This window comes from Arabidopsis lyrata, assembly GCF_000004255.2.
Source record: "Arabidopsis lyrata subsp. lyrata unplaced genomic scaffold ARALYscaffold_4, whole genome shotgun sequence".
Classification (NCBI taxonomy): domain Eukaryota; kingdom Viridiplantae; phylum Streptophyta; class Magnoliopsida; order Brassicales; family Brassicaceae; genus Arabidopsis; species Arabidopsis lyrata.
This window is the reverse complement of record NW_003302552.1, coordinates 15827453-15838927: the sequence shown is the minus strand read 5'-3', so window position 1 is coordinate 15838927 and position 11475 is coordinate 15827453. Positions and strand designations below refer to the sequence as shown.

Here is an 11475-nt window from a genome sequence, read left to right as displayed (position 1 = left end):
TAGATTGGATAAATGTAGCCCATTTAGGATAAATGCCATCTGTGAGATAGTAAGCCAAATGATAGTGGTTCCCGTTGACTACGTATTTCACTTTCGGAGCTTTACCTTGTAATATATCATCAAAAACTGGTGATCGATCAAGAATATTTATATCGTTTAAGGTACCTGGAGGTCCAAAAAACGCGTGCCATATCCAAAGATCTTGGGAAGCAACAGCCTCTAAAACGATTGTTGGTTTGCCGGATCCACGTGTATATTGCCCTTTCCAAGTTGTGGGGCAATTCTTCCACTCCCAATGCATACAATCTATGCTTCCTATCATCCCGGGAAATCCACGTCCCGCTCCAATATGGAGTAGTCGTATAAGATCTTCTCGTGTGGGTCTTCTTAAGTACTCATCTCCGAACAAATAGATGATTCCATCAACAAAATGGTGTAAACATGACATCGAAGTACTTTCACCAATTCGTAGATATTCGTCAACCGCATCAGCCGCATGACCATATGCCAACATACGAATTGCTGCTGTAGCCTTCTGTAGTGCCGAGAAACCGAGCCTTCCGGTAGCATCTCTTTTTTGTTCAAAGAATGGAACTTCATTGGAGAGTCGATCAACAATACGCATGAACAAGTGCTTGTTCATTCTGAAACGGCGTCGAAATATATGCGGAGGGAATGTTGCATCTTCAGAGAAATAGTCGTTCCATAACTGGATGTGACCTTGTTCACGCTCTCTTTCAATATATGCTCGTTTTTTTTTGTTCTTGACTTGTTGTTGTTGACGATCACCATAATTCTCTAATGTTTCGTCGATATATTGATCAAATTTATCGTTCAACATTTCGTTGAGATTATAATTTGAAGAAGATCCCATTTTTCTAAAAAAGAATTTGTTATGAATCGTAGTAAAAAAGAGAATTTGTTGTCGAGAAAAAAAGATAGTGTTTTGTAGAAGAAGAAGAAGAAGAAGAATAAGAATTGGTGATGGTGTTTTGAAGAAGGAGAAGATTAAGATTGTTTTCCCCAAACGATTGTTTTATAGAGAAATAGTGTTTTGGAGAAAAGAGATATGTTGTTTTGGAGAAGAAGAAGAAGAAGAATAAGATTGTTTTGGGAAAGAAGAAGAGGAGTGTTCGGTTTAAATATGAAGAGAAACTAAAGAAACATAATTTGAAAATAAAAGTATCAAACAAACTAAATTACAAGTCTGAATATTGTCGGCACAAAAATACAAAAGCATTGGTGTCATGTGTAGAAGAGATGTCGACACAAAAACACAAAACAACTCTGTCTCACTGTTGTCTATTACAAGTGAAGTCGGCACTAAATCACAAAAGCATTGGTGTCACATGTGTCTCTTACTTGGCTCACCTGCATAATTGTTAATAAGAGAAGTCATCAGACCAAACACATCTAATAAAAACATCATACACAAAGCAGAAACTTAAAACAGAAGCACAAAACATTCAGAAACTTTAAGACTATTAATAGAACATGCTTACACTTAAAACAGAACCACAAACTTCATTCAGTTTAAGTTAACATTCAAGTTAGTTCAGTTTAAGTCAACATTCAGTTTAAGTTAACATTCAAGTTAGTTTAGTTTCAGTTGAAGACAAGCATACTTAGCTTAAACAGAAATCATTTCATTAATAGCAAAACACATTCAGACATACTTCAAACATAAACTAAAGACATAGTTAAACTTAAAACAGATAATTAAAACATACTTCGCTTAAATAGAACATAAAAACAAACTTAAGCTTAGGACAACAAATCCATTATGAGCTTGTTCTTAAGAGTCATCTCTATGTCAGTTAGAGGCTCTGTTTTTAGCATCAAAGTGTCTAGCAGTTTAGTCCTACTAAGCTTCTCCATAACATTGATTAGCTTCTCTTTGAAAACTAAATCTTTCTCCTTTATCTCCCAGATACAATGTAACTCCTTCAGAGTCTTGTCTTCATCTCCAATTTGACTTGTTGTCTTGGCTTTGGCTTTGGCTGTGGCTTTGGCTGCCTTAACACCAGTGGGACGAGGCTCTTCCTCGTCAATGTTGACTGGCATAGAGCATGAGGCCTGTGCAGAGCCGTCCTCAAACCTCTTCCTCTTTGCTGACCCACTGTCTTTACTTGTTGATGATCCGCACCACTTCTGATCATGGCGAAGCTCCCTCCAAGCATGTTCAAGTGTGAACTTTGCCTTGTGATCATTGTAGAAGATCTGGTGAGCCAAGTTCACCACATCATTCTCATTCTGGCCACTGGTCTGCTGTTTGGTTGCAGCCTCATAGCTTCCTACAAACTTACAGACTCCCTCATTTATCTTTGCCCACCTTTGTTTACAGCATAATGGAGCTCTCTTTTGCAGACCTCTCAGCTTGGGACTTGCTGCAAAGTAGTCTGCAATGCGTTGCCAGAAAGCTGTGGCTTTTTGCTCATTGGAGACAACAGCATCCTTGGAGGTGTTGAGCCAGGCACTAATGAGATTCACATCTTCTGTTGGTGACCATTTACGTCTTGATTTGCGGTCTGCAACAGGCTCTTCAGCAGGCGTTGGAGCTTGATTTGGATCAATCCAAGGTGCACTAAATGAAAAACCAGCATACTGATTTGGTGGAGGCATGGGGTTATCTTGTTGAGAACTTAAGAGGTTTAAAAAGCTTGAAGGATTGGTATATGGATTCCTTGAATCCATATCAAAATGTTTCTGGTTTGTGTTAAAAGGAGAAGATAAGAGCTGTGGTTTTTGCTTTAAGAAGACAATGAAGAAAAGAGGATTATGGTTCAATGTTTAATAGAGTTGCGAATGTCAAAGAGGAGGGAATATGGTTAGGTTTGAATTAACTAGAGCTGAAGCTATTAAAAAAGCTTCAGTCTTAAGTTGTAGTGATGGTTAGCTGTTAACTTTAAGCAATGAATGCCATACACTTTAACCTACTCTCAACCATGCAAGATAACAGAGACTTTAACCTACTTTAACAGAGATCATAACTATGATAATGATCATATCTAACCTAATCTAATCACAGAGAGCAATCAATCGAAGAGATGCAATCAAAGAGAAGCAATCAATGACATACTAATAACTATGATTTAGACTCCTCAGACTTTAACCTACAACAAGTCATAATCATTTATCACAATGCATTCAATTAAAAACTGAACTCTTTACCTATTAAACTGAACTCATACTTTAACCATTAACTGAACTCACAATGCTATTATAATTGAGTATAGTCAGGTTACATATATATCTAAACGATTAACACAAGTAAACATTGGGCACCACAGACTCAAATGATGGTTTATATTAGTCTGCATAATTGGACAGACTCAATTACTTTTTAAATTACATTAGGAAACACAAACACAAACACAAACACAATGTTTAATAGAGTTTGAAATCAAGTTTTAAATTACTTCGAAATGGATTAAAGTACAGAAGCCAGAACAACACACATACCTGACCACCACGTTTTATTCTCTGAGAGTTAGGAAACACAAACTTCAATTCCTGCAACAGAAACCACACAATCAAAGGTCATAAATCAAAGAAAAGGCACAAATCACTAACTTTGATGGATCAGCAGATTTTTTTACACGAATCAAGATCAAATACAACACTTTAATCTCATATTATGTATTCAATAACCCAATATCGATAAAAAATCAATTCAGAGACATGTAAAGATCAAAACAATGAGACATATCAAGAGCAAATGCGATTTAAAGATGAATTCAATTCAGATAAATTCAACTTAATATCAAATTCATATAAACAGAGAGACAAACAAAACATAGATTAACTTGAAATCAAATCCGAATGGAAACAAACAATCTAAAGGCAAAAAAATCATCTTAAATCATGAATAAGAACGAAAAAGAGACTGATTATGTATTCAAAGCCACCTAATTGCGTTTACATCAAAGAACCCTAATTTATCTTCTATCAATTCCCAATTCCAGAAACCCTAATTTCGATATAATCTAAATAAAACCCTAAATCATCATAATCTACACAATCAAACAGCTAGATTCATACCTTCACAAAGCGATTACGGTTTGATTTCACCTAAATCTCTGAGATTTGAAGCCGAAACTCTCCGATTCGGTTCACCGACCTCGCTGATGGTGAGCTCCGTCGGAGGAGATAATGATCACATAGGGGAAGAGACCAATTTCTTTGACGATTTGATGCTTGAGACGCCTGATGAAAATCGAGTGTCTCCATGGAAGATCGCCATCGGAGTTTACAAGAAAAATAGAGAGAGAAAGCTAAATCGCGAAATGAAGAAAGTTGAAGAAATTTGGTTGTTTTCTCATTAAACACACACCAATGAGAAATTGACACGTATGGACTTTTAAAACCAAAAAAAACCTTAATTAAGGTCCGTTCCTAAGTTTATTTCTTATTTTTGATTTAAATTGGACCACTTTCTTAAGGATTCTAGCTCTAAGAAACTCTAAACCCCCCCATTGGGCTTGCTCTAAGTTCTTTTTTTTAAAACGCAGTCTAGTTCTTCGTTAGATTCTGTTTTCTAATCCCAAGAAAAAGCATCAGATTCCTTCTTTGTCATGATGCGACCGTGGAAATTGGCGTCTAGCAGTTCCACAGCTTTATCCAACGGCTGAGAGAGCGTTAAAAGTTAAAACTCTCTTTGGGCTCACAGGTAGATTATGGAGCCACAATATTGAGTGGTTTGCTTAGAAACAATCTAAAAATGATTGCGGATTAAATCTGACATTTTACTCAACCTCTAATATTTCACCAACGCGCACATACAAAAAAAAAAGCACTTAATTAAGACTCCACACACATACCTACAAGTTAAAAATTGATGACAAACCAAAGTTATAAATTATCATAATTTTACCCTCTAATATAACTTTCTTCCGATCGAGCTGTTTCAAGAATGGCATATCTCGAAAGAGCATCTCCAGCGCTGAAAGAAACACTCCTCAAGATATACCGGTAAGACCCCTCTCTCTGATCTAGTGATCTCTCTCTTTAAGTCTCCGGTCCAATTTCATTCCCGGTATGGCTACCTCCGTACCTAACAATCTTTTCCGGTTTAGCTTCAATCAAGATGATTTTATTTTGTTTAAACATGAATTTTCATATTACTAATAAGTGTAGCTAGAGGTTCATATATTATCCTAGATTCATCTTCACTTCTAATGTGAGTCATTACAACATACATAGGTACACCAAATAGTAAAATAATAAATGTATTATTGTACTTAAATCCATGGCAGTGCTGAAAAACCTATTGAGGTCGATCAACATTTCCACGAGTTTGGTTCGATTCAATATCACATCAAGGTATGCATTTTAATTTGGGTCTTCCTTTCCCTTATAATAATTTCATACTTAATTATTCGATTATATTTACTGTTCCAACTATATATGACGAAATATATGATTTGCATGCGCATCCGCCATCCAGTACTCGGTTTCGGATCCAAGTATTGTCCACGTATCGACGTCGACGTTGCTTGAGACACAAGGAGCGGTGACATTGAAGGAGATTTCAAGTCAGACTTATGAGGTGATTAAGAATATTGCAGTTGGTGTGATTGATATTGTTGATCCACCAAGATTAGGGTTTCAATTGACCATTGGTATTCACCTTGATAATATACCACGTGGAAAAGGTAAGCTTATAGTAAAAAAATTGAAATGTATTTTTTCCCGCTAGTTTAGTTATAAGTTTTTTTTATTTTTACTCTATTAAATGCAGAAGCGATTAAAATCATTACAAAGATTTCTGAAATACAAGCGATAATATTGAGTAACCAACTAAAAGAGATGCTGAGACATTTGAATTTTCAAGATGATTCACGACCGATCAATAACAACAACAACAACAACAGGCCCATCAAGATTGTTTATCACCCAAGTGAACCTTTTTACGTCTTTAAACAGGTTTGTTTTACCGTATTTTATTCATTTATCTGAGTTACCAACTAAATAATGTGATTTGTAAGAGATCGACGTCTAAAATTTATCGAATAAATATAACTATAAGATTAAGTCTTGAATGTTTTATTCAGATGAAGAAAATCACGGCCGTGTTTCCGATGAATTTTAAAGACAATTCGGATGTGGTCATTGCCACGTCATTCTTCCAGGTACAATTAAAATGCATACATACATATATGTTCTCAAAGACAATTTTCCAATGGGTGGAACTAGAGAATTTTTGCATTGAGACACTAAGTTTTTCTTTGTCAAATTTTATCATATTATGTTGAAAACTTTATTTTGGACAATATATATAAAAGGAACTAGTGGAAGTGGGAAGCCAAAAGGAAATGGGAAAAGCCCCACAATGTAGTTGGTCACCAATTCCTCCTCTCCAACTTAGAGGAGAACCGGTTCAAGACTTAACCACCAATTCTGGCTTTGTATCTTTTGGTACATTTTGTTTCTTTTTATCTGTTTATTAAATTAATCAAACCTCTTTAATTACATAGTATTCTCGAAGTTCAAAGTTCAAACAATAGTTCTTATTGCAGATATTACTTCACGGCACGTTGAAGGAAAGAGACTAGACAAAACGGTTTGGAACTTACTAAATTTCTACGCATACGTTAAATACCATATCAAGGTACATTAATAATGGTGATTATTTTCAAGAAATTTAATATATTTTGTATTCTTGTAATTGAAATTTCTCAACCTCTTATTGGTTAATTAGTGTTCGAGAGGGTACATACAGAGAAGGATGAGAAAAAGAATGGACAGTTTGGTTAAGGTATTTTATCTTACATAACAGTAACACACGAAATAATTACAGCAATAATTGATAAACATTTCCTGAACAAAATGACTTATGTTTTGTAAATTTACATTATATATGCAGCTGCTAAATAACACAAACCTAGAAGAAGAAGCTGCTCAAAATGGTATCCTTTTTGTTACCTTTAATATTAGGTTTGTGTATCAAAAATTTAAATTTTAAAATTTTATATTTTCCATTGTCTCTAATTTGTAGAAAACGGAAGATGCAAATACGTAAAGGAGTTTGTGAAGGTACCAAAAGGCAAAATGATGATGAAACAAAGATGCAAGGAGATGACAAGGAGAGTGAAGATAAGTAAGTTCCGGATCAAAATTAACGGCTGTGCTCGGCTTCGATTTAATCAACGGTGGATATCTTTCCCCAAATTCTCTTCGAAACCCTCAAATAAATCATACACAAAATTGGACTAAGTAACCTCTTAACTTGGAAAGTCTCAAGGAGGCTAGGTTTTTTTTTTCTTTTTTGTCGACATGTCTTAATATTGAATTTGGGGAGCAATATTATTCGTTGATAAATGTCTCACGTGTGACAAAAAAAAAATGTTATCTGACGATAATATTAAACAGCTTATGGATATTTATAATTTGGTACACCAAAAATAAACCTAATCAAAAGTTGGCATTGAATGCGCAGCATGTTACGTAAGAGATATGTACAAGTACCATTCATATTCACTCTTTTAACTTTTCACTGTAACCAATCAGCATGTGACAAAAAAAATGTAACCAATCAGCACACAGAGATAATATTAACGGCGAAAAAATGGTAATTCATGAATGTGACAGCGGTATGTTTTTGTAATTTAAATACTTTAGTTAAGTTGTAAATTTATGAATTTTTGAAGAGGATCTTAATTTTTGATTATTTGTATAAGATATTATTTTTGCCTGTCACATATAAGAAATCATCAATCCATTGGTATCTCTTAATCCCGCTTTATTTCCACCGCACACGTAAATCAGCAAATGGTCCCAGCCACGTGCATCGGTTCATGGGACCATAATATGTGGTCACATACTCACATTACTCGTCCTTTTTCTCTTTTGTAATCAATAAACTTCAATCCTAAAACTTTCACACATTGGGCACGTCGGCACCGTTGGTTTAAAACCATCGATCGAGCAAAAAAATCAAATTAGGTGATTTGATAATCACTACACAATATAGAAACTTTTATTAACTGATAATGGTGTTGTTAATTGGGTAATTAATTAATTTTTGTGAAGGATAGTTTTGTCCAAAGAAGCTGTAAAATATTGCTTTGATTAAGGATCAAAACTACTGTTTTACATAGTGGTGTACAAATGAAAGAGTATGGATCATTCTGAGATGTTATCTTTTGTTTTTCTCATGTTATCTTTTGTTTTTCTCATTCAATTATGTTTTTCTCGCATATGAAATATGATATTGATAACACAAATAAGCACGTTGTTTTTTTCCACCGTCCTCCTCGTGATTTAAAGTGGATTTAGTTCCAGCAAATTGAAAATCACCACGTGGATGGACCATAATATATGTGATCATATTGCTTGTCGTCTTCGTTTTTCTTTAAAATTGTTGTTACACCACAAAGTCACGACACGTGGCCTTTACCACACATCATCCCTGTTATATCGTTTTACTTATAAAAGACCACGAAAACCAAAATATCAATGTGTACGTCTTCTGCATAAGAAGAAAAACTGAGAGCCTCTCCAATTATTAACACTTACAGAAGACAAAGATAGTAAGAGAGTATGGCAGGAGAGGCAGAGGCTTTGGCCACGACGGCGCCGTTAGCTCCCGTCACCAGTCAGCGAAAAGTACGGAATGATTTGGAGGAAACGTTACCAAAACCATGTAAGTGTGATTGTCCAAATTTAAGATTTTAATGTGTAAAAAGCGCAAAATTAAGTGGTTAAATTTTTTATTTTTTTAAAAAAACCCACTAATTAGCATGATAAATCGTATATTGATTTGAAAAAACCATTTTTTAAAAAGTTATTGTGAGAACATGAACATGTTTCAAATTAAGTGTACCTTTCAAGATTTGTAGTGTTCATGTTCTTACAATAACTTAGAAAAAATGTAATTTTCTTGAAAAAGATACATAATAATCTAACGTACAAAAATGGAAAACAGATATGGCAAGAGCATTAGCAGCTCCAGATACAGAGCATCCGAATGGAACAGAAGGTCACGACAGCAGAGGAATGAGTGTTATGCAACAACATGTTGCTTTCTTCGACCAAAACGACGACGGAATTGTCTATCCTTGGGAAACTTATAAGGGTACTTATTAATTATAATCTCTTCAATCTTCAGAAAGAAAAAAAAGAACTTCAAATGATTGTATAAAAATTGCAGGATTTCGTGACCTCGGATTCAACCCAATTTCCTCTATCTTTTGGACCTTACTCATAAACTTAGCGTTTAGCTACGTTACACTTCCGGTATGGAAAATAAATCCAAAGACCCTTCGAATTTAATTTTAAGTTTATTATTATTTTTGTGATTTATATGTTATTTAATTTTTGTTGTGAATTTTATGTAAATTAGAGTTGGGTGCCATCACCATTATTGCCTGTTTATATCGACAACATACACAAAGCCAAGCATGGGAGTGATTCGAGCACCTATGACACCGAAGGAAGGTAACATTAACATATATGTAAAATCGAATATGCAACAATTTCAAATAGAATTTTGTAAAATTGCGATTGTTTGTAGGTATGTCCCGGTTAACCTCGAGAACGTATTTAGCAAATACGCGCTAACGGTTAAGGATAAGCTATCTTTTAAAGAGGTTTGGAATGTAACCGAGGGAAACCGAATGGCAATCGATCCTTTTGGATGGTTAGTGCCAAAAACATTCTTTGGTTATTAGTTGATTTTACATGTGCGCGCGGTAGCGGTGAAAACCAAACTAAATCGGCCGGATTTGTTGTGTTGGTTATGGCAGGCTTTCAAACAAAGTTGAATGGATACTACTCTATATTCTCGCAAAGGACGAGGAAGGTTTCATTTCTAAAGAAGCTGTGAGAGGTTGCTTTGATGGAAGCTTATTTGAACAAATTGCTAAAAAGAACAAAGAGAGGGCCAATTCTCGCAAACAAGACTAAGAAAATTTGTTTGGTTAGCGAATAAAGCTTTTTTGAAGAAAAGCATTATGTAATATAGCTTCTTTCGTCTTGTTGTTCGATTTATGGATTTGTATAACGTGTTTGCAAACTATGGTTCAAAGCAATAATTAAGTAGAGAAGATTGTTACAAAAATAAAGACAAAAAAAATTTGTATACCTATTGGTATTGTTCATTTCATGATTGAAACGCTTCATGGGCTATAATGGGCCTTAAGGCCTTTTTCCATAGGTTTGGGGTTTAAACCCTAATCCCTTCTTCTCCGTCATTTTTCTTCTTCGATCAGACGCCACAACACATCAGAAGCCCTAGAGCTTGAGCCGTCGAAAATGTCGAAGCGAGGTTTGTCTTTTCGATTCTAAGCTTTCTTCTGTCGTAGCTGTTGCATTTTGGTATAATAAGCTTTTGAAGCTTCCATGACTGTTAGATTTAAAATAATTGAAATCAATCTACTACTCTCAATTTTGTATGCTTGAAAGATTGGAACTTTGATCTCGATTTCTTCAATTCCAAGAAATATGACTCAATTAGGTTTCAACAAAGGATATAATTGATTTAGGTCTACGTATAGGTTTCATCTAGACAGCTCATTAGCAACATTTGATATCAAAAGTAATGAATTTTGAATGAAGATGAGTTTTATTGAAACCAAAAGTGGTAAATGTTGTTGAGTACTGTTGTAATGGTGGTTGTGTTTTGTTGTTTGATTTGATTAGGTCGTGGAGGAACGTCTGGTAACAAATTTAGGATGTCACTTGGTCTGCCCGTTGCAGCCACAGTGAACTGTGCAGACAACACAGGGGCTAAGAACCTTTACATCATTTCGGTCAAAGGAATCAAAGGTCGTCTCAATCGGTTACCTTCTGCTTGTGTTGGTGACATGGTTATGGCCACTGTCAAGAAAGGTAAGCCAGACCTCAGGAAAAAGGTTCTTCCTGCTGTGATTGTTAGGCAACGTAAGCCATGGCGCCGAAAGGACGGTGTTTTCATGTACTTTGAAGGTAATTTGCATATCTTAACAATTTCTCGATTTGAAAACATGAGACTGGTACTGATTCGGTTATTGGATTGTAGATAATGCGGGAGTGATTGTGAACCCTAAGGGAGAAATGAAAGGTACTAGTTTGTTTATTCAATTAGTTATTTGTCAAGCACATTTTGGCATTACATTGTTTCCTGAAACGTGTGGGGGTTTTGTTTTTTGGTTTTCAGGTTCTGCGATTACTGGACCCATTGGGAAAGAGTGTGCAGATCTCTGGCCAAGGATTGCTAGTGCTGCTAATGCCATTGTCTAAGTCAAGATCATCTATCACTTTTGCTGGTTATGTATCTGTGATACTCGAAATAGTTGATGTTTTGGGTGTTTTAAGTAGAGAGACCACAACCTTTTTGTGAGCTTCAGACAAATTTCAGTCTTGTGTTTCTAAGAGATTTTGTTTAGTTTTTCCAGTTTCTGGTTTTACTTCAATGGAAATCATTTGATCTGATTCTGAGGGCTTAAAAGCTTTTACTGTTGATTGAATTGTGTAAAATTGAAGGTAGTGAGCAGA

At 35.2% G+C, this 11475-nt stretch overlaps 3 protein-coding genes across 3 annotated transcripts; all 3 read left to right on the top strand.

The window, feature by feature from the left end:
* The first annotated feature begins 4521 nt into the window (after positions 1-4521).
* On the top strand, positions 4522-7450 carry LOC9317347 (actin-related protein 2/3 complex subunit 2B). The gene is made up of 10 exons (XM_021027199.1): positions 4522-4971; positions 5256-5322; positions 5447-5654; positions 5741-5925; positions 6054-6131; positions 6285-6417; positions 6519-6610; positions 6701-6757; positions 6866-6908; positions 6998-7450. Exons 1-10 carry the CDS (start codon positions 4913-4915, stop codon positions 7213-7215), a joined length of 1140 nt encoding a protein of 379 aa, XP_020882858.1. The 5' UTR covers positions 4522-4912; the 3' UTR covers positions 7216-7450.
* Positions 7451-8375: 925 nt separating this feature from the next.
* Positions 8376-10083, top strand: LOC9317346 (probable peroxygenase 3). The gene is made up of 6 exons (XM_021027493.1): positions 8376-8644; positions 8927-9076; positions 9152-9237; positions 9344-9438; positions 9515-9640; positions 9747-10083. Exons 1-6 carry the CDS (start codon positions 8542-8544, stop codon positions 9904-9906), a joined length of 720 nt encoding a protein of 239 aa, XP_020883152.1. The 5' UTR covers positions 8376-8541; the 3' UTR covers positions 9907-10083.
* Positions 10084-10127: 44 nt separating this feature from the next.
* On the top strand, positions 10128-11412 carry LOC9315515 (60S ribosomal protein L23). Its single transcript, XM_002881232.2, has 4 exons — positions 10128-10267; positions 10642-10926; positions 11000-11041; positions 11138-11412. The coding sequence occupies exons 1-4, from the start codon at positions 10255-10257 to the stop codon at positions 11218-11220; spliced, it is 423 nt and encodes a 140-aa protein (XP_002881278.1). The 5' UTR covers positions 10128-10254; the 3' UTR covers positions 11221-11412.
* The last annotated feature ends 63 nt before the right edge of the window (positions 11413-11475 follow it).